At 39.8% G+C, this 23,356-nt stretch overlaps 1 protein-coding gene across 2 annotated transcripts in view; it reads right to left on the reverse strand.

The window, feature by feature from the left end:
- Positions 1-23,356, reverse strand: part of PHKA2 (phosphorylase kinase regulatory subunit alpha 2) — a 45,514-nt gene that overhangs the window by 7,710 nt on the left and 14,448 nt on the right. For both annotated transcript variants that reach the window (XM_059839848.1, XM_059839847.1), the window contains 17 exons: positions 22,797-22,892; positions 21,317-21,424; positions 20,532-20,610; positions 18,954-19,088; positions 17,048-17,157; positions 14,439-14,583; positions 13,896-13,974; positions 12,277-12,440; positions 11,448-11,621; positions 10,233-10,321; positions 9,047-9,180; positions 7,381-7,537; positions 5,846-5,925; positions 5,534-5,612; positions 5,282-5,411; positions 4,591-4,692; positions 3,866-3,984 (listed from right to left, as the gene is read on the reverse strand). In XM_059839848.1, the coding sequence (XP_059695831.1) occupies positions 3,866-3,984; positions 4,591-4,692; positions 5,282-5,411; positions 5,534-5,612; positions 5,846-5,925; positions 7,381-7,537; positions 9,047-9,180; positions 10,233-10,321; positions 11,448-11,621; positions 12,277-12,440; positions 13,896-13,974; positions 14,439-14,583; positions 17,048-17,157; positions 18,954-19,088; positions 20,532-20,610; positions 21,317-21,424; positions 22,797-22,892 (1,980 nt within the window). The remainder of the gene's footprint in view (positions 1-3,865; positions 3,985-4,590; positions 4,693-5,281; positions 5,412-5,533; positions 5,613-5,845; positions 5,926-7,380; positions 7,538-9,046; positions 9,181-10,232; positions 10,322-11,447; positions 11,622-12,276; positions 12,441-13,895; positions 13,975-14,438; positions 14,584-17,047; positions 17,158-18,953; positions 19,089-20,531; positions 20,611-21,316; positions 21,425-22,796; positions 22,893-23,356) is intronic.

Here is a 23,356-nt window from a genome sequence, read left to right on the forward strand (position 1 = left end):
TTGGTTAATTGTATTCTGTCATCCCAAGTGCCACTCCTGGCCAGTACATTTCTGTTATAATGCTACCTCAGAACCAGGGAAAAAAATACAGGCCTAGGTGTCATACAGGATGATGGGGCGGGATGGATCCTTCATCCCCATCTCTCCCCTTTGCAACTCGCTTCATTTCTCAAGTACTTCCATCATTTCTCAACAAATCAGACAAGCACTTCAACATGGCATAACCCAGTCAACTTCACGGCTTGGTTTAATGCAACATCTGACTATTTTAACAAGCACAAGCTGCCTCCAGGGCAGTGTCACTGGTATGCAAGGTGGGGGATCTGCAGGTAGCTCCCATTCACTTGGACATGGGGCTCGGGATTGTAAAAGTATCAAAGGGTTCATAAGTCCAGCAAGAGAGGCCCTCATGCAAAAGGTCCATTAAAGCAAGTAGATTAAAAATTGACTTAATGAGGCCACAAAATCATCATGCCTGCCTCTCTGTTAAGTATTAGTCTTGTTTTCTTTATTACCTTGTTGCTCTATTATTTTACTCTACCAGGTCTGAACACTAAGTTAGGCAGCAGATAATTTTCAAAGTTGGGGCAACACCACCAAATTGCTGCTGTGATTTTCACACACGCAGTCTGCCCATTCCTTGCACTCCCAGAGACTGTACTCTTCTGGGTTCTCCTTCCTTTTTTGATACCTGTTACTTTCAGCCCAGAAAGGACTTCACTGAAAGGGTCATCTTAAATCCCCTTATCTCCAAAGAAGAAGCTACCTGAGCAATGTAATGGGGAAGGAGGAAAATGACTGCAAACTGCATGTTTGGAAAGGGCAGGCTCATAGACTCCACATAGCCAAGCTCTGCAAAAAAGTCCCCAACAAACAGTCCATTTCCACTGCTACTAGTGTCCATGAGGCACACGTGGTGTTCCTTTGATGTTCCAATGTTTGCTGTTCCTTTGCCCTGCAAGCTGACCACGACCATGACAGACAGAACTTCCTGCTCTGTAGCTGTGTTTTTAGGGCAACTGGGAGGTGTGCCACTGACAGTAAGTCTGAAGATGCAGACAGTGAGAGCTTAAGAAGAGCTACAGTTCTCTGCCTTGAAAGAAGATGACTTCTTGAAGAGATACCCATGCAACTCCTATCTCAGCAACTTGAAGCTATTCTGGGCTCCCCACTGTCCCGAGGCTGTCAGCATTTATCAACACTGCATTACTTTTACATGCTGAAGACACCTGTAAAAATCCACTATCAAGTAGCTTAATCTGCTATAGTACTTTATCTGCTACAACTGCTTAAGCTTCAGAAGAACTAAATGGATCTAATTGTGAGACTCAACTTCTATTAGGACATTACTAATGACAACTGCTTCCCAATGGGGACCAGACAAAGAGGTATGGTTTGAAAACAAGGTTTTAGGCAGGAGAAGACAGAGGAGGTGTCTAGAGCCAAAACCCTTACACACAGACACACACAGGGTGAAGGGCAGGTGCAGAGCTACAGATGGTGTTTTACCGTGGAAGCAAACATGCTGCTGGACATGGAGTGCCCCTCATGAAAGAACTACAAAACAAAACCAGACACCAACATCAGACAGCCACGAGAACAGAACACAGACAAGGTTAGGTAACACACAGGGGAAAAGACAAGAAATATGGAATAACCTCGGGTACTCAGGGAAAAACTGCAGCAACCCCTAGCCTCGTGCAGTGCTGCACTTCAGCTGATACCAGGGCAGCTGCTGCTGATCCCCAGGGTGACCATGAGGCAGAGCTCACTATGCCAGGAGCCTGTTTGGCAGCCCATGCCATCCTTGGAGTTCCCAGCGCAGCCAGCACAAACCACCAGTTTAAGATGCAAGCAAAAGCTTCCCTGTGGCTTGGGGCTGAGGTAAAAACTGAGCTCCCTACTTCCCTTCCCCATTTGTTGCAATGCCGCCAGCTTCTCTTTGCATGAGAAGGTCATCTTGCTGGAGACAGCAGGCTGCCAACTGGATGGACAGCAGTAAACAAAAAGCTGCAAGGCAAATTTTCTGCTGAAATGTGCATGCAGCACCTCAGAGTTAAGCGCTTTCCTCTAATTGCCTACCCAAAGCCATGCCTTCACATTCAGTGTTAATGGTTCTGACTGAAGAAAGAACAGCCACACAAGAGGGAGCTGCAGTTGCTCAACACTCCAGAGATGTTAGTACAAGTACTTGAAATATTCCTTGTAACAACAAAGTGTGTTCTGCACCACCCCACCCAACCCCCCCCCAAAGTGACACTACATTAGCTGCTAGTCAATTATTCAGAGAATGCAGTGAGACATGGCAGGAAGCAGCAGGAAAGGCAAACTGCGGGTGGGGGGGGTGGGTACAAAAAACAAAAATAAACCCAGCCGACTCCTCCTCTGTGCAAAATACCAAGTTTCCGTGGAATGTGAAAGCAACAAAGGAACTATGTTACTGATGTCAAGAGAGGTCCAAGTATTCCAGCTCAGGCCCACCTCTGCATTTTAAACAAAATAATGCTGCCATCTAGTGCCTTGTCCCTCCTCCTTCCTGGAAAGGCCCTGATTCCAGACATGCCATTTGACTGAGAGTCCTGCTCAGACTGACCTCCAAGGCCACCTCGGGGCCAGTGCAGCACAGTCGGCAGCACCTTCACAGCCTCCCCCACATCTACGATGATGCTGTGGCAGCGGCACAGCTCAAACACAGCAAACAGGTCTGGGGTCTCTGCTTCCCTGCCTGACCATGTCCCATGAAGAATCATTAACTCATCTTTTCTGTCCCATGAAGAATCATTAACTCATCTTTACCAGCAAATGCTTCATGTTAAGACCATGTAAAAATGCCACTCCTTTCTGAAGGCTTATTCAGTCTGTTTCATCAATCAAAGGAAAACATCAAATATTTCCTTAGATGAGGCTGCTCAAAGCCCTATCCAATCTGACCTTAAATATTTCCAGGGACATGGCATCCACAACTTCATTGGGCAATCTGTTCTACTGCCTCTCCCCCTTCATTAAAAAAGTGTCCTTGTATCTAATCTAAACCCACCCTTTCAGTTTCAAACTGTTGCCCCTTATCCTGTCACTACAGGCCTTGGCAAAAAGCATCTCTTCGTCTTTCCTTTAAGCCTCCTCTATATATTGCAAGGCTGCAATAAGGTCTCTTGGAGCCTTCTCCCTCTAGTTTGAATAACCCATGAGGAAAAATAGAAGCATTCTTATAAATGTATTTTATTTGACCACTACCTTCCTATTTATTTAAAGCAAAAGAAAATTACTAATAGAGACACAAAATAGAGAAATCAAATCACTCATAATAAAACCATCAGTCACATTCATTCAGAGTATTTTCATTGTGTTTTCTGTGATCTCTCCATGGACTCAGTTGAAGTATAATTTAAACTATTGGACTTGAATATGTATGTAAAATTCTAGCAGTAATCATCCTCCATTCCTCAAGAAACAGAACCTGAGGAAAACAAAACAAGATTCCTTTTCCACATGGATCTTTTCCAAAAGGCATGTGGTCCAGTTTTGCCACTTGGGCCAAGTAGAAGAATGAACACTGCATAAAAGCTTCTTTTTGTTCATCTGACTTTCCCTTAGCTAAACATGACAGAAGAGCTGTTTTTACGATGGACACCATGAATGCAAAATTATAGTTTGATTGAGTTCTTCTACATTCAGCATGTGAAACAAGAACAAAAGAGGAAGAACATTTTTGGAGGAAACATCCCTAAACTGCCTTCTATTTAGTGATCAGTTTTAAAATCAAAGCAACTTTGGAAATTTCTGTTATTTAGCAGGAATAAAACCTGACACACCACAATCCCAGAAGAGCTGTACTTTCTGATGAGCATTGACAGAAAACCCTCACCTGCTTCATCTCACTCTTCAGTTTAGTAATACCACTTCTTTCTGTTTTGGTTGCTCCAGAATGCCCCATCTCATGAATAGAAATTGCAGGGCTGGATGAAGAAGAATCTACAGGTCGCACTGAAGAAGCAAATGGACATTTTTAACATTCTAGGGGTAGAAAAATAGATTAAATTCTATCTAAGAAGTTAAACACAAATCATTTCAGAAATGTGCAATGCTCTTTGTGACAGCATCCTTTCACAGAATCACATCAAGAGTTCAAATCTGATTTATCAAGTAAGGAGCCTCAATCTATTCTTGGATATTCAGAAACTGATTTTCCAAGACAGTGAGCAATTGTAAATTTAGTCAGAATTGCAATGGGTCTCTGAGGGTCTTCAGAAGAGCCCAGGAGACAGTTGATGTGCCAGTTAGGAATATGTGGGCATCAAAGACATGCTTCTTGAAGGCAGGTTAAATATGATCTTTTAATGCCTTTTGTTCTGGTTCCATAAAATTTCTTCATTTTAAAAGACTGCCTTCCTATTACTGAAAACTTGATACAATCTTATTTCAGTGCAGGATAGCTTCCACCAGACGTGTTTTGTTTATTTCACAGCAGACATACACATGTACTGGTCACCCATGATTAATACATTACCTATACCTTTATTTTACATGCAGAAAGAATAGACCCCCACTTGTAAGACAATCTAACTTAACATATAAAAATGAATTACTTACAGCTTCTTTCCACTCCAAACTCTTTCCCACTGAGAATATGATGTAGGAGACTTTTCATATCAAATGGGCTTAGATTCATCAAGCTCTCTGAAGCTTCTTCACCTAGTTAAACAAAATAAATCAAAACAGAATGACAAATGTCACTGGGAAGACAACAAGCTATAAAGCTGGTTAAGGAAACTGTGAATGAAGTCCAATCACATTTAACTCTTTCACTAGCCCTTCCTTTAAAAAAATTAATATGTAGTCACATTTCATAGAAAATATATTTCAGGACTGAACAACAAACACTCCACAGAAATAACATTATTTGCATTAATCTTTATTATGTCCTAGCTTGTGCAAAACTTCACTGAAGCTGATAATGAGAAAGCAGTTGCTCCCTTATAGAACAAGATCACTTGGAAAGGTATGATAGCCATCTCCCAACAGCAGATGACATGTGGATCTAAATTCCAGAGACAGAGTTATCCCATGAAGAATATCCTCTGATATTCTTTGAATAACTGGGTCCTGGGGGAGAGAAATCTTTCATTAAATTTAAAAAAAAAGTGATTTTCAAGGTTTGCAACTGCACATATGAACTAAGAGGTTAATAGAAGGATTTAACACATATCAATGAAAAGATCAGCCAGGAAGGGTGAAGCAAAAATGATACCATAGGTACTCTTACAATGAAACTGCTTCCTACCTGAGCATTTCAGACTTCGTGCCAGCTCAGTGGCCATCACCTGGATTATCAGACCAATGCGGAGCCGGAGCATCTCCACAAAAAGGCTGGGCTGTGAGCGGACGTACATCGCCAGGTACATAATTATCTCCTGTAAGGACACATCCAGAAAGACACCTGTCAGAGTGGGTCTTCATGGCTTTCCCTGTCTCAGAGCAACACTGGCACAGCACTGGGCACCGTCCAAGAAGCCTTTTTGCACAGGCTGCATACCTGTGTCAGGACTGCAATACTGATGTCTTGGCCACTGGCTTCATAAATGAGATCTGTGAGCTCCTCAGGTGGCAGTGGGCTGCAAGAAGTCAAACCACAGGTAGCAGTGACTCAGCACAACCAGCTATTAAATTCTTGAGCAAGCACTGGCATCAAATCACCCAGAACAAAGGTGCCTACAATTCTACCTGGGTGGCTGCAAATCCCTTTGAGGGCAAGGAGTAAGGTTTAAAAGAAGATGATAATAGCAGCAGAATGGTACCAGCAGGAAGATGAAGGGCAGCCTGTGCCCAAGGCAGAGCTCCAACTTACGTGGTAATGATTTTCTCACGGGGTTCTGGTGGCAGGCCCACTGTAAGTTGCTTGTGGTGTGACAGAAGGTCTGTGCATGCCTATCATAAGGGGACAAAAAGCAAGAGACCTTTCTCTGTGTCATGTGGAAGTGATATGGCTTTTAATTCACCAAATCAAATTAATTCAATTTCTTTAGCAATATTTAAATGCATTTCTATTAATTACCAGACATGCAAATCCAGAAGAATGCTGTTAAACAGTTGCCAAAGATCTCTTGAGGTCGACAGGGTTATGAGAGTTTGAAAGTAGCCTGTTTCCCTGCTCAGTGAAATCAGCAACATAATGATAAGATTAGGAATTCTAGTGGGGCTGGCAGATCAATAAAGGCTTTCATCCTTTATCATATAATAAAGTTTTGTTCTTTATTTAAGACAATAATATTTTTAATCAATGAAAAGTTTGGCAGCATTAGTTAAAAAAAATCCTGTGTACTAACATATCTCCTAAAACAAACACCCAGCATACTGCATCACATTCCTGATACAGTCTGAAATAGGTACTTTCCCCAGTACCACAGTGTTTACTCTTTCATATTGACCTCCTTTAAAAGTGGATGTTCAGTTCACCTGTTTTAGTATCCTGAATAAAAAATATCACAGAGCAGTGTCCCTCTGATTTTAAAGAGTTTATTTTCACTCCCTTAACATGGGAGAGAACAGATAATCTCTGTTCTTCCTCCCCAATGCTTTGTCAATACCTTCTCAAGTTAACATATGTGGCTTTTTGTGAGTATGTCTGTACTCCTCGTCCATTGTGTCTTAAGAAGGCAAAAAGTTCTGTGCTTTATGAAGTACCATGCAAGGTGATTATCACAAACTGCTAACCATAGACAGGACTGTCACTAAAATAAGGAATCCTAGATGTGACACAGAGCCTTGAAAATGGCCAGGAATTACAGAAAAAGCTCCTCAGAAATATGCAAGGGATTACTAGAAAATTAAATAAATACTTTCAGAATACTTGGGAGGAAACCTTTCTGAAATGATCAAAATCACACCTGTACTCTTAACAGTGGATTTTTCTTGTTACCACTTAATAGTCATGGACATTTAAATGGTTCCAAACATCCATTCACAAGGCAGACTGTCTACCCAAGGGGATGGAAATGGGCAGAACATGTTTTTGTGTCATCACTAGTACCCTAACATGGCAGTGCTCCAAAAGTGTTCTTACCATCTCAACAGCAATAGACAATTACCAGTGACAACTGCAGCATTCTCCAGTTAACAGAGATGAAATGAAGCCTTCACAACTATTTACAGTGTGACATTCTCAGTCCATGCCAACATTAGCACAGTTTGCAGTACAGATGAAAGATAAAGATCTAGTAAGACTAGATCAGAAAAACAACCAATATTTAATGAAATATGCTGCACTATGTATGCTGTAAAGTAAAACCAGAAGAAAGGCAAGCACAAACCCCAACAGCAAACTGGTAGTTTTATCTCTGTTCCTAGGCAGGAAGCTGAACCAGGATTATTTGTATTTCATACCTCAGCCAGGACTTCAACTCTCTTTTTGAGTATGCCAGAAATGTAACGGATTAAGCCCCATTCCTGATTGAGGCCTGCCTTTCTGTAGAGCTCATTGAGGAGGCAGTGAACAGTGACACCATACTGTCCATCCAGCTCTGTGTCCCAGTCAGCACCTCTGCCACAAAACAAACAGGAGGTAATTGTCATCAGGCACAACGATGAACTTTACCACACAGCTGGATTTTGACTGCTTTGCTCATGTTGGTCAGATAAATAAATACCAAATGGGTATTAAATACCAAATGGGACATCTGTGCCTTCACCACAGATTGATTATATGAGGACAAAATCCTCTTGATACCAGGAACTTTCACATTAACTTGAGCACTCACTCAGCTGTGAGCCAGCAACTTGAAAAGGCTTTCCTACTAGACTTTAAACTGAGCACTCATACAGACAGTTTGCTGGAGGAACACTCCATGTAGTGCTTTGTCAGGGCAGAATTCAATATTTTCAGTACTGCTGAAGACTACACCCATTTTCCAGATCCTTCAGGGGGATTTTTTAGCCATTCCTCTTTCTTAGCCATTAACTAATCTTCTGTGTTGCTCATGCCATTTCTGAAAAAAGCAAAGGAGATTTCTCTTCCCCTCTTTTGAAATTCACTTTTGAAGTTTGCTTTTGAAATTCACTGCATTATGGCTTCTCTTTGGTAATGTTTTGAACTGCCACAGAATGACTTTCAACTCCTGCTGACAGAGTCCAGAAGAGGTCCATCTGCCTGTCCAACAGAGTCTCCCTTGGTGAAATTACTGGTGTTACAAGCAGTTAAACAACAAAACATATTTTTTATAGGATTTCCTTTACTCTTTAAGAGAGGATGCTAAACATTTTGCTTGGGAAACCAGGAAGATCAAAGAAGATCTCCACACAGGAAACAGACTAAAATAAACAAAAATGCAGTCTTTGTAGCAGAAGGGAAGACCATCTGTGATTAACACATACTTGTCTTTGCACCAAAAGCCAACTACCTGACAGGTTCCAGCAGTATTCTCCTGCACAGGGAAAAAAACAAGCTCAATAAACACACTTCAGAAGATGATTCTGTTGTTTCTATTTGCATTTTGCTCCCATCAAACCAATTAAATAGCAGGTGTTTACTAACTCCAGCAGATGGGTCCAGACTGTTTCCAATAATGTTTTAAAAAGTACCAAATTTTAGCCAGTTGTATACTTAAATATGTAAAGGGATTAGAAGAAAAATAGTGAACATGTTAAAATTGCATTTTGCCTTTAGTTATAAAATGACAAGATGAATTTTCCCTCCACTTTCATTCTTGTGTATGAAAATCACACCAAATCTTTGTGAACTTAAATGGAGTGGCACAAATATAGCAGGGTGTGTTCTCATTCATGGAAAGGATTTGTGCATCTAATTTGTGAGCCCTGTAGACTTGATGTATTTGCAACTGTGTGCCAATCAACTCTAGAATATGCACAAGTCTTCTTTGGTATCCAAATAATTCCTATAGTCAAACTAACAGAAAATATGCTTGTTAAAGCCCAAAATATTTTCACTGTCCCCTCAAAACACAACCTGAACAGTGGAAACCTTTTGCACAAGAATAATCAGATAGCTGTGACCAAACTTAAAGATGTTGAAGTTCATAGTCAGGCCACTTACTTGAGTATATGCAAGATATACAAGATATCTGCTTGATCATGGAGTGTTGGACATTCCTTCAGCTGATCAACAAGCTTCCTGCAATCCAAATCACCATGAGCATCTTTAGGTAAGTGCAAAACATTTTCATGGTCCTGATAACAAAGATGGATGAAAAATCACAAGACATGACCTTGAAAAAAGTAGCAGATCTGTAACTTCCTGTAACTTCAATTAAAATGGCATTAAAAAAATCACAACAGTCTTGCAACAAAGCTCTGCACTTGAAATACAGACACATCACTTAGTTCTTGCCAGGGTACTGCAGGCACAGAAAGGAGACTAACCCCAAGAAACCCAACCCCTAGAATGGAACCTTGTATCTATTTTTCTTTTTTTTTCTGACAAAACAAAAAAATGGAATTATCTGCATGCTTTTCCTGTCATCTTATGTCACTTGTAAAAAGAAAAGCAGAGAAATACTATACTTTTTTTGTTGAAATAATTTAGAGCTTTTTGAGTTCCATCTCTAACCCGTATGTAAGTGGTTCTTTATGAATGCAAATTATAGCCATTATAAATTTTCTAAGCTTATGAAAGTGAAATGATAATCAATCAGATGATGCAATCTTATGGTGAGTTCTTGAATGAAAAGAAGTTTTGTTTAACAAGCTGTTCAGCAGTTTATATAATCCTAAAATACCATTTCCACAAACTGGCAGAGCCTTGTGCAGAGACACACACCAATACAAAACAAGTGCCCAGCACAACCTCATCTTCATGCCTTGAGGTGGGATTTGGCTGGTGCCTTGAGGACATTCACACATTCCCTCTTGCCTAGATGTTACTATAAGCAGCATTTCTTGGAAAACATCTCTAATGCCTGTGAACATCCTGTCCTTCCCTTGTGTTCAGATAGAACTAAAGACAATGACTTAACTTTTGGCTTTTAAAAATAAAGTAATCATTTTGTTCTTTTCTGTTTTGCACATTCAATTAAAAACTTTCCACTTTATAGTGTCTATTTGACTAAAAAACCTTCATCCAGCCAAAAAAAAAATTTCCAAAACAAGGGAGTGCCTTGGACAGAATGGCTTGTCTGGGAAGAAAAATGAGACCTGGCATAGGGTTTGGAAGGAAAACACGAGGAAAGGCTACAGCATTGCATCCTAAACCCACAAAGAGCATAAAAATTCCCACACCTTACCTTTGTCCCAAAGAAATGAGGATTATCAACAAGATTCAGAGACTTTCGGTGTGTGTTCAGAACTTTAGTGGGAAGAGACATAGACACGGCTGGAAAGCAAAGTCACCAGAACAGAAAGAAAAAAATGGCTGTTTCAGTAACATGAAAATCAAAAACACCTGCATGAAGCAGCTTGACTAGGTAAAAACAACAGAAATACCTCCAAGAGTCAAAATACAGAGGCAATGCTTCTGAGATGCTGTGCATAGAACTGAGACAAGCCCATGTTCTGAACTTTATCTCCGTGCAGGTTTGCTCTGATTTCAGCATGTCAAAGGCTCAGGGGCCACATGCTCAACTGATACCTCTTATTTAGCCTGTGACTCCAAAATCCTGCAGCCCAATGACCTGACCCTGCCAAGTGTTTTAAACATTTCAACAGGAAATGAGTGGAGAAAATGGCCTAACTGGTAAGATTTCATAATTAAAATTATAATGCTAAATGCAGGTTAATGCTCTGTTAACTTCATATGCTGAATTCACGGAGGATCAGATGATGTGGCTTAAGAAAGATGGCAGAAAAAACTAACAGAAAAGCTTGGAAGTTATTAATTTACACGGAAGTTAAGGGAAGTCTTTCATAGACCAGGGTCTGCATATAAAACAATGCATATGGAATCTAGTTACAAATTCAGCCAAATCTTATTTTGGTATATATCCTCCAATCAGGCTATCAGAAAATGCAGGATAGTTAGAAAGACTGTGCTCCCTCTCTACTCTATTTGTTCTTAAAAATTTAGAAAGTACATAAGAATATTTATGTTTTTCTTGTATAGAAACATTTCATTTCATAGCAACTTTGTTAAAAAGTACATTTTGTTTGCCTTTATACAAGCCAAGACAAAACAATTAATTAACTGATTTAGGTTCTAAAATTCTATCCAACTAAGAAGCTGTAACAGCTTCCATAACATTAATTTTGATTAAATGTTACATTTCATTGCAGGTTTTCTGCAGTGAAATAACATACATCATGACATGGGATACTGTGGGAACATGACAGCGGCAACTTTAGTTGTTCTTACTTGTTAAGGAATTTCTTATTTTTCCTCTATAAAGAAAGAACTAGTGGCATGAGTATGTCAAAAGGTATCATTTTTAAATACTTGAACTTACCCCTTGTAGCAGCCAAACCAGGTTTTTTATTATCACTAAATAAACAACAGGGAGAAATACCTGGAACTTCCAAGCCCTTTGTCTTGGCCATTATTGACAGTATCTCTTCTGTGGAATGATTTGCACTGAACACAGGAGGTTCACTTGTTGTCTTTGAAGTTGGAGGCAGGTATGACTTCAGGGCTGTGCTCTGCAGGACATCATTTATATACTGATCCAGCTCATCCTGGCTATCTAGTGTAACATACATAAAAAAATCAAGGTTTCTTAAAGGTAAAAAATCACTACTTATCATCATCACTTTCTTATTCAAACACACCACTATATTATTGCTTATTTAGAAGGACACTCAAATATGCAAAAATAGGGTAAGGAAGAGATTTTTGAAGCCAAAAAAAATTGGAAAAAAAAGAAAAAAACCAATTTTGACCCTGAGAACAGATTTAGAACCTAGCTTTGCCTGTCAAAGGATCCAAAAGGGGTTTCATTTTGCTGGTAGATCATAGAACACAGCTGGACTTGATGATGTAAAAGTCTCTTCCAACTTGTATGATTCTAAGACTCTATCATCTCTTCCACACAAGCTCTTGTCCACAACTCTTCACAGTCCTTTTCCCTCTAACCTCTTCCACACCTCCCCACCTGCTGACTCTCCAGACTCAGCTTTGCTGTAGCAGTTGCCAGTCAGTGCTATACTACAAATTCAGGAAGAACACACAATTATTCATTCTCCAAACTGAGTCATGCAGGTCCTGTCCTCAGATGGATACATGAGAAAATCAAATGACCATCAGCTGTGCACAGAACAGATTCTGCACTGTAGGCAAACCCAGACTCTGCTGATAGAACTTGACAGAGAAAAAAGTACCAAGTGAAAAAACTCTACTACCTTTTTCACAGAAATCTGCTGGGTAGTCTCCATATTCACTGTCAGGACTATTACAGTTGTCATTACGGTCATCAAACAGTTTTAGGTCACAGTCTGGATCCAAAAAGCTCAGATATGTATGAAAAGAGGTGGTAAGAAATTCTGATAGCTTGCCTATCTTCACCCTGCAAAAGGGGACACATGCCAAAGAGCATTAACATCCACCATTCTGATACTGATTAATGCTCACTTAGCTTTCAAAAGCTCCTCCAAAATTTATGAAACCTACTATTTAATCCACCTTTGGCAACTCTAAAGCCACAGAAACTGACACTGGAAAATAAAAAAGGAAAATAACAGTTGCACATCCAGCTGGGCACTTACTGCTCTAGGTACTAATTGATTTTAACTGTGCTATGGTAACAGGCCTAACTCAAAGCCTAATTATGCAGGGTGTTGTATGTTCATATGAAGAGAGACCCTGAACAAAGACAGGTGCTCCAAGGATAATGCATAAGAAACTGGAGCTGAGAAGGTCCCATGAATGTGTCTTTTCACAGAACTGGAGGCTGCTAAACCACCTGTGCTGGTTTTAGGGATAAGACTGAATGATGGGGCTATGCTTTGGATTTGTGCTGGAAACACAGTGCTGATAACACAGGGATGTATTAGTTACTGCTAAGCAGGGCTTACACAGCATCTCAGCCTTTCCTGCTTCTCACCTCACCCCACCAGCACAGGCTGGGGGTGCACAAGGAGCTGGGAGGGAACACAGCCAGAGAGCTGATTCCTGCTGACCACAGGGACATCCATACCATAGGGTGTTATGCTCAGCACATAAAGCTGGGGGAAGAAGGATGAAGGGGAGGATGCCCAGGGATACAGCAGTTTGTCTTCCCAAGCCACAGTCACATTTGATGGAGTACAGCTTTCCTGAAGATGGCTGAACAATTGCCCATGGAAAGTGGTGAATGAATTTCCCATTTTGCTTTGCCTGCATATGTGGTTTTTGCTCTGCTTAATAAACTCTCTTTATCACAACTCACGAGTTTTCTCACTTGTATTCTTCCAATTCTCTCCCCAGCCCCACTAAGGGGAGCATGGGTGAGTGGCCATGTGGGGCTGCATTGTTGACTGGAGCTAAACCATGACAATATTTGATTGTCAAAGGAAGATACTGATTGAGAGGGAAAGCAGAAAAAGAATAGGGAGATACTGTGGCATCATATTTTACACACAGATGAATGGAACACTCCAGCTTACAAGTACTACATGCAATCAATGTTTAAAACATGTCCAGTAACTGTTAAAGTAATTACTTTTTAATAACAGAAGGGCAGCCTGACTCATGTTTCAAAGATTTCATACTTCAAGACTTCATATTTCCAAATATTTGATGTCTGTTTTCTTTATCCATTAATGGCAGTCAGAGATGGTACACTTTTTGGGAGACACATCTTTTTCATTGCACCTGAGGCCCAGCTACCATTTGATTGCCACATAATAATTAAAGCTGAAACTTCCTTCTCTGCAGTATTCTAGTACAAAGTCTGTGTACTATCATAAGTAAAAAACTGAGACTTTTACAGGATTTAATTTTAAAAATCATGGAGATAATAATTTGGCTATTCTGACATTACCTTGCACCTCCAAAATAACCATCTTCTAATTTTCTTATTGTGGCAAGAACTGCTGGATGAATGTCAGTACCATCATCAACTAAAAAAGAATAATGGAAGAATTGAAGCTCATCAACACTTTCTTAAATTTTCACATCCAAATACAGTGCATTACTGGGTGTTGTCTACAATGCAAATCAGGCAAATTTAAAGCAGAACCCACAACTACTATCAATACTAGCTTATTCAAAAATCCCAGACAAACAAGCAAACAAAACACAACCCCTGGATAAGTTCTAAAGACAAACACCAACCCACTCAAGACAAGTTCCAAAGGGATTTCTATGAAATTTCTTTAGACAGAAATAGCATGGAGATGATTGGTGATGGAAGCATATGAAGAGAGAGTAAATCAAATATAACCATGTAATCCAAATTCAGCATACACATAAGAAAATTGAAATGTACTTCTGATGTTAGAAGTTCTGCTACTTGTCTCCTCTTAAACCAATATTCATCCTATCCTCCTGCAGTAATCTGCATGAAACAGAAAACTAAGTTTACCAAGCATTGTGTGGGTGATGGGAAATGTCAAGGTTGGTCTCCCTGTCATCCTCCAGCAAGAAGTGAGGTAAGCCAGCTCTGTCTTGAGCATCTCCACAATCATCTGATTGTCTAGAGCCAGATAGAAGTGATGCTGGTCAGTAAACTAGAGAAGAGAAAAACACAACATAGGGGTAGTTGGTAGTGCTTTCCTTTTTTTTTTTTTTTTTCCCTGTTTCTTACCTTAAATCATTCACAAAAGCCATATGAGCTACTCCTGACCACAACACAAATGACCTGAATTAACCTAACAAGGCCTCAGACTGTGACAAAGAAATCCATGCTTGTGGAAGAGTCCATTTTCTTACGCCCATAGACTGACCATCAAAGTAAGCTGTACAAACAAAACCTGGGCAATTACAGCCATGAAGCAGAATCTTCCCAATGACCAACTACACTGACCTATGATCTGGAAGATGGAAGTACTCTAAATGTGGGAAAAAAAGCTAACAATAGTAACAAAAACAATCAACAGGCTTAAGTGCACACTGGGGACTGGGAGCCAGTAAATGTACGTCTCTTGGGAACCATCAGAAAGTCAGGCAGAACACAGAAAAGCTGGCAGTTACTGAGGAAAAAAGGCACATGAAACATGCAATAGCAAAGTGCTGTTCCCACTGTAGCAGGAAGCCAGGAACCACAGTAAGAGACTATTGTGGCTACTTCAGGAGCTGGAACCAAAGAAGCTGGACAAATAATGGAAAGTATGTCAAAGCAGCCACAACAAAAGTTAAGCAAACCCATAAGCCTTGGGGAGGGGTAAGTCCATAAAGAACATGGAAGTTCAAGCTAACAAAGTCCTGAGAAGTTTTTTCACAGAAGGAATCAGGAACTAGCCAAAACAATCCTTGAGCTACTCACAATTTGCTTTGGTAATTCAGAAAGAAAAAGTCCCAGAAATCCAGAGACAAGGAAACACACTGGCCATCTTTAAAAATTAAGAGCCATTTAAAAAGTCAGGCCAATTCCAGTGCATGGAAGCAAAGGAAAACAAAGCCAATTTGAGACAGACAAGATAATTACAAAATAATAAAGTAAGATGGCCAAAACCCAATCTCAACAGATTAGTCCAGTTTCCTTCTTTGGAGCAACCAGATGGTAAGTATAAGAAAATGGCTGACACCTGCCAGCTTCTGCAAAATACAGCTCAAACTAATGAGCTGAAAAAAATTCCTAGGAAGCAGAACTACTTTTAAAATTGTTCTCAGAAGGTAGTTATTAACCATTTTTTCAGAATTGCTGTATCTGAATGAATTCAGCCTTTGCCCGCCACCTAATCAATGTTTTCACTAGAAAAGAGAATGAAATACAAATGACAAAATTACAAATTTTGTGGACACTAGTCAAGATCAACAAGATGATTTAGTTGCTAACCTTAGGAAGGTGACATTAAACATTAACTCCATCCACCTCAAAAAAAAAAAAAGTCAGGGGAAGAGTCTGGCTTCAAAGTACAATGGAAAATGTTATGGAGGCTTTAGGAAAACTTGGAATAAGCAGGAATTGTTACTGTGTTGCTAATGTAAAGATAAATGCCATTTTGGAATATCCTAGTAAGTATGTCCTTATTTGATACATGACAAGATTTTAGCAGGAATATTGGATCCTACTTACATAGTAAGATGTGAGCTAGGAGGCATCTTGAAAAAAAATCGTATCTCTAAGGAATTTTTCCCTTATTTTCAAAAGTGAAAATTGGTACAGGGAAGTAACACAACAACTAACATTTTATAAAGCTGCTTGTGATCAACTGACATGGGGAAGAATGAGAAAGGATCTACATTTTTTGCAATAAATCTGATTTTTTTGGACATTATGAAGCAGTCCAGAAGCCTTCTTCAGAGTCCACTGAATGCCTTCAGCTGAAGTTCAAAGACTTCATTAGTCAAACATCTGTTCAGAAGGGTGGATGCATTCTTATCTGCATCAGTTGTACATGCTTGGAGAAGGGGACTCCGGGGCCATCTAGTACCAACTGCTAGAATAATTCTATTGAAATAGGTGTGTTGCATTTCATTAAATGAATCAATAGGAGCCATTGATTCTATGAGGATCCAAACTTTCCAAGCAACACTGAAAAACGTACTAAAGAGAAAAAAAAACCCAGAACATCCATTTCTCAGCACTACTATCCTTTCAACAACATCAAGAAAAGATGACACCTTCGCTTCCTAGGGGTTGCAGTATTTGGCATACTTATGTGGTACTAAATTTTTCATCAAATCAATTGGTAGAAAGATATACTAAGTGATGTATTTCTGCAGAAACTCTTTCATTGATTAGAATGTTGGTGTGAGCAGAGATCAGTAACAACTCTGTACTATTGATTCACTGTGTTCTCCTAAGCCAGAAGCCAAAGAAACCAGACTCTGCATGACTGAAAAGAGATTTATTAGCAGTTCTACCATGCTGATCATCCCATGCTCTTAAAAACCCGACAAAGTAAAGCCCATCTGCTGTTTCAGCCCTGTTCTACCTAAGGTACAATGACAGCAGTGAAAAGCAAAATGCTTCACTAATGATTCACCATTAAGAAAGGAGTGATTTTCCTGCCAGTTTTACATGCTTACCTGAGGGGTAAAAGCAAATATTTGATTTCTGATCACGTAGAGCTTGGAGGTGCCCAACACTCCTATGTGCCGGTGTGGTCGGCCACTTAATTTCATGTTCTTGTTCCGGCCTGGAAAGGAAAAGGAAAGAAAAGAATCTCAGCTAACATCTTCTGTGTTGTTTTCCAAAATAACCACTTAAGACAGGAAAATTTACTCCACTAATACTAGTAAGGCAGAAAACCAGTAACAGAGTGTGAGCCTACAAACTGGTTTTGTAGCAAGCAGCAATATAATACCAGAGTCCTTCAAAGGCCTGATTAAAAATTAAAATTTTGGCTTCACTGGCCATGGATTTGGTCTTATAATTACCATAATTTCTCAGTGCCCAAAGCTCCCCCACCAAGAAGGGCAGGAGATGTGATATTACAAAGAACAAGGCCATCAACATAACCCAGAAATTCCAGTGTTTTCAAATACAGGACCTTAAAAACTCATGCCTGCAGGCTAAATCAACACACAAGGTACATCCAAATACAACAAAAGATTTTCATCATGCTTTAGTAAGCCTCACTTTTCTCAGAAAAGCTTATTAGCAATGATCCACGCTACAACCTTTGCACCAGCAGACAGGAGCTGACTTGAATCTTTCTGACAAGAACCAAACAACCATGCGCCTGAAAAAATACTACTGTGAACATTCCCAAGGAAGTCACAGTTAAAAACAATGTATCAAATCATCCTACTCACACTCCTCCACTAGTGAAAGAAAGCTATTATGGATTACAATAAAATAAATGTAAGCCTCAGCAAAGCCCTGCAAATGTTTCATTTTTTTTAAAGAACTTTGAGATGAAGAGCCAGATTCTTTCACAGAAGCAACATATACAATTTCTCTGTGTAAAAGGCATACTTTCTAAAATTTATCTGGAGGCCCCATTACTTCGAATGACTCCACAAAAAGCTCCCTGTTAAAACAAAAAAATAAACTTACAAACAAAAACCACCACAACAAAAAAATGTTCACCCCATGAGCAGCCTCAGCATTATCTGTAACCAAATTGCCATGGGAACGTGCTCCAGATTGTCAGTGAAGCAGGATACAGCTCCCCTTGTCCAGACAGCAAAGGAATCTACTAGTGCTGTCATCCCACCTCAATTTTATTTTATAGCAGTATCCACAGTTTTGAGTCATGAGTTGCTGGCATGCCTGATGAAGTAAAACTAAGTTAAATTAGGAATACATGTAACAAACTTCCCACCAAGACCCAAACAATTCCATCAAGGATTATTAAGAAGCAGTTATAAAAAGACTTAACAACTAGAACCAGTCAGAGCTTTGGAGAATTTATTTAAGTCAATTCAGGCTCTGAGGAAAACAGGACTTGAGAGCCACTGCTGAGGAACTGGAATGTATTTAAAGTCCTGTGTTTACAAAAGCCCTAAAGGCTTCTGGGCTTGCCACAGATTCAGAGGGCTTCAGCAGCTTATCTCAGCTCCAGGCTGGAAGGAACTTTAGCAACAACCTAAAAGCCCAAAGATGCTCTGATAGGAGCACAGCTTCCCTGATTTGGAGCAGAAAACTTCCAAGACTGCCTGCTTGGAAGATAAAAATCATACTGCCTAGTTTCCAGACTCAAATAACTTCTTGAAGGAAAAATACTTAATTTTTTTCTTCTCTGTTCTACCAGGCATTTTTTCAAAAACCCATTTCTCTGTGGACGTAGTTTCTGGAGGACAAATGAAGAGTCTGTTTTTGTCTAACTCCAAGGGCACAGGGAAATTTGTATTTTCTCCACCATTTCTAATGAGGTAGTTTTTCCACCTCTTTGAGTCCCTAATTTAAGACAGAAGTTCTAAGTTGGTTAAGCTTCTTAAAAAAATACCTTGCCTGGCAGCAGAGAGGCTTCCATGTTAAAATACTTACCCAGCATAGTGTAGAGGTTGCTGAGGATGCGAGCTGGCTGCACCCTGAGTGGATGGATATCAGCAATGCTCTGAACATTGATTCCACGGTCTTGCAACAGATTTTTAATTTGATTAGATTCTGCCAAAACAGTTACTGTGTAACAGAAAACAAAAACACAAGTAAAAACCAATGTTCTACTCTTTTTAACTGACTGTCTCTACTGTCACCTCTCAACAAATGCATTTAGCTAACTAAAAAGGATGAAGACCTCACTTTTTTCTTAACTTATGGATTCATGAAATCAAAAGGGATTGTAATAGGGCACCTGTCAGATTTTAATTCTCTGTTTCTCAGTATTTCTTGCCATTCCTGTCCACTTGGGACAAAAGTGGTGGTCAGAAGGGTCAGAAGAGTCCTCTGAGGTCTCTACTCAAACCTCCTGCTCAAAGCAAGATCAAAGCTGAGGTTAAAGCAGGTTCTTAGGGACTTAATCAGTTGTTTCTGATTTCTTTGAGTACCACTAGTTTGGATCATACAGTCTCTTTTAGAAAAGAGTCTCTTTTAGGGGTTTCTCCCCATAGAACAAAGGGAAAGAGGACTTGAAAATCTTTGTTCTTTTAACACAGCACACTATAACAATGCAGCCAAGTACTGGGGAACAGGTGCTGTCACTTGTATAGCAATACATATTTCAGAGGACACAAAGTGGCAGAGGTAGGGAGAAAAAAAATTTCCCTAATAGAGGAATTTACAATCCAGGCCCAGAACCCATCTCTTGTCCCACTTGAGGTTTTGCCCATGATAAGTGGCTTATTGATTTGGGACTAATAATGCAGTATTCTTCTTTGTATTTTGAATATTTGCCAAAGAATGCTAAAAATAAGCAAGCACTTTTATTTCTATTGGAAATTAAGTACTTCAGAATAATGAAATGCTACTCCCATGAGGCACCAACAGGGGGTAAACAAGCACCAGCCCAGGTCACAGGATCCTTGACAAAGACTGCTCCTGATAAATGAGCTGGTTGCTCTTTCAGAGCGGTCCAACCACCAGAAAAGTCTTTAAGACCTGATCTGCTGGTGTTTGCTCTCCACTTAATTTCTGGTTTTGGCTGTTCTTGCACAAAATAAAGAGGCCACTCCCAGCAGTAGCCAAAAGCTGGTAACTCTGGCTGCCTCACCTCTGTGTACAAGGATGCTCCTCACTCCGCCTTCTCTGGTTCCTCTGAAAAGGGGCTACATCAAATCTGATTAACCTGATCCATCTCCTGTCAGTCCTGCTTCTTCCCTCTAGAAGCTGCCAAGATTTTCCTTTTCATTAGAAGGCTAAGTTTGCCACTCTCCAATTCCAGACAAGTCTTAAAATTTTAACTTTTTTTTTTCTTTTTTGAAGTGCCTTAAACCTGATCTTCCCTCCAGTAAAAAGGCAGCTAGGCAAACAAACTCTTTCTCCTTCTCACAGTGTCACCAAACCATCTATGTCCCATGCAAAAAAAATCCACATTATTTTTAAACACATCTTTTATCTCTCCTGTACACAGGGACTTTGCCACCATATGATTCAATTAACACAGAATGTTCACAGAAATTCCCTCACCTTGTACCACAACATCAGGTTTAAATCCCGTGGAAAATCTCCTGTTTAAGGGATCAATTTCACCTGCAGCAAGAAATCCCTAGAACAAATGCAAAAGAAAGAAAAAAGTAAGGAAACAAACAAAATTTAAGCAAAAGGTTTCTGACATATAGAATAAATACTAACCAATTTTCATATTTTTTCAGGACAGCAGGACTTAAAACCTGGTTCGTCTACCCTGTCCACAAAGTAGTACATTCAATAAAAACAATGGCTGCAATATTTTTTGGAACAATAAGGAAATGGTTCTGACTGACACAATCTTCATTCAGAATTTCTATTTCAGAGGTACAGCAACTGACATAATTTTACCAGGAAAGTGACTTTTTTGTAGCTCCACTGAGATATTTGTGCTTCTTTTAACTAGTCTGACTTTAATGTGTCTGACTAGTAGATACATCATGCCATAGAGCAAGGAATAGCCTAGTAAAGCTGAAATGGCCCAACATCCTGGCTCTGGAACAGCCAAGTCAGGGCATACTCCTCTATTCTAACCATATTCCAGACCATGTGACAACTTACTCAGCTTGAATAGAAACAATTAAACAATTGCTTAGCTATATTAAAAAAAAAAAAAAAAAAACAAAAAAGGTCCTGAAAGCTTAGAGTCAGCCTTTCATGGTTCATGTACATGTTTCTACTGGAAAACACACTGTCCTCTACCTGTCAACCAAACTATACTTAAAGCCCAAGCCATCTCAAACAAAAAGAAATACAAGTTTATCTACTATGCAATGAAAAATTACCTCTGCTAACAGGCAGCTCAGGACATACAATGATTGGCCCCAAAGATGGGGCAACTTTCCCACTGGGACACGATCCACCGAGTGAGGATTTTCATACTCCTCATCCACCTGAAAACAAATACATAAGCAAGAAAAAATACCCTAAAGTTGCGAAGAACAATCAATAACATATAAGTCCTTGCAGACATATAGTCCAACATCATCCCTTTCAACTGCCTTTACTACTGACATAGAGATGTAGTGGTTTCATTTCTAAGGCTGTGCAATTTTGGGGACAAGATCTATACTTCCTTTTTGTACCTCTTCCCACCCTTCAAAGCTGGAGGATGAATGGGGACTGTGCATGCAATTATAGCTTTGGTATTAGCTCTTCCACTTTCTTCTCACCATGCCTTTGCTGCCTTCCCTCTGGGCTGAGCATAGGTAAATGGGTGTCTGCTTTCCAACCCCTTCCAAGATGACACTTTAAATTCACTGATGTCTACCCAGCTTTCTGAAGCAAAGCTGCTTTCCAATATTAAGATTATTCCACCTTTCCTGTGTTAGCAAGGATGGTCAATAGAAAAATTGGGAGTAGACTTACTAATTTAGAAAAACTGCCTTCGTTTTGCAGTATACAGATCTATTGAGGGCAGGGCAAAAACCCTCCCAGATTACATCTTCAGGCAGCCATTTCATATTTCTTTTATAGACAGACAAAATCTACCCTGTTGATGTGGCATGTTTTTCAGATGATTATCATTATATCAAAATTCACAAGAAGGCTCTGGACTCTTACACGCTTGTTCCCACTAGGAAGGCAATTCAGTTTCCACCTCAGATCTGCGAGCAAGGCATCAGCTGTCGGCTGAGCAACTCAGACCAACCCAGGAGGCTCCACACCCTTAGTGAGTGAGGGCTGAGAAGTCTGGAGTGGGAGAAGAAGTTGGCAGGGAGGGATACAAAGGCAAATAGCATGGAAGAGCACATAAGCTCGTCTGAATTTCTCTGTCACAATGGGAGAATGAGATAAACAGTAACAGCAAAGGTGGGGGAAAAGAAAATACCCAAACCAAAATCCCAGCCCAAACCCTAATCCATTTGAAACCTATCTCCCATACATGCTCTGGAAAAGGGCAGCACAAGCAATCAATAGACTAGACAGACAGGACAGTCTATGGTTTATTTCTTCTTTGAGCTTCAGTTCCTAAGCTAGTATCAACACTTCTTAAATACATGTCTTGCTCTAAGGATGTAAAATTTTAGAACTGTGATATTTCCACAGACAAACAAATTTACAAGCAAAAAATGTGACCATTTGGAAGCCTAAAGTTTACTATTTCTCAGCAGCTGTGAGAAGTCTCTTACTTTTTAAAATAATGTGCAATAGTTTTTTATTTTGTTGGCTTAGATTCATCAAACACAGAAAAACTGTAAGACTGACATTCCTCTCGCTCTCTCTACTTTGCATACTGAAGTGGACGCTGCATTTTCACAATACCTTTTCTGGAGGGACTGCGTACAGTTCAGGCATTAGCACTAATCCATTCTTCTCTCGAATAAGTATTCCTTCCAGAGCCTCTCTGTACTCTTGTACCTGGAATTATTTTTTTAAAAGAGTGAGAGTTCACATTACGGTCAGCAAAACTGAAACAATAAAGTACTTTTGAACAGCACTTTTTTACTGAAAGTTAATATATTTAAAAAAGAAAAAAGGGGTGGAGGAATCATGACTTGCTGATGGAAGAACAGGGTTCAAATTATCAGAGACTGTTCCAGCATCTCAGTGTTATCAGAAACACAAACACTTGTCTTCAAACTGTAACACACTGCTGCAGTACAAAACTTCCAATATATTCCTACTGAGAAGTGTGGCAGGTCTAGCGCGGGTCAATACCCATTAGAATATACTTACTCATTTCCTGCTGGGAGATAGGATTAGGAGGAAGGCAAAGCAGGCTCAAAACTTTAAAAGGGTATAAAGAAAACTTTATTAACAGTAAAGAATAATAAGAATCAGAATAAAACCTTTAGAACACTTCTCCCCCCCTACATCCTTTT

This window comes from Haemorhous mexicanus, chromosome 2 (assembly GCF_027477595.1).
Source record: "Haemorhous mexicanus isolate bHaeMex1 chromosome 2, bHaeMex1.pri, whole genome shotgun sequence".
NCBI classification, from domain to species: domain Eukaryota; kingdom Metazoa; phylum Chordata; class Aves; order Passeriformes; family Fringillidae; genus Haemorhous; species Haemorhous mexicanus.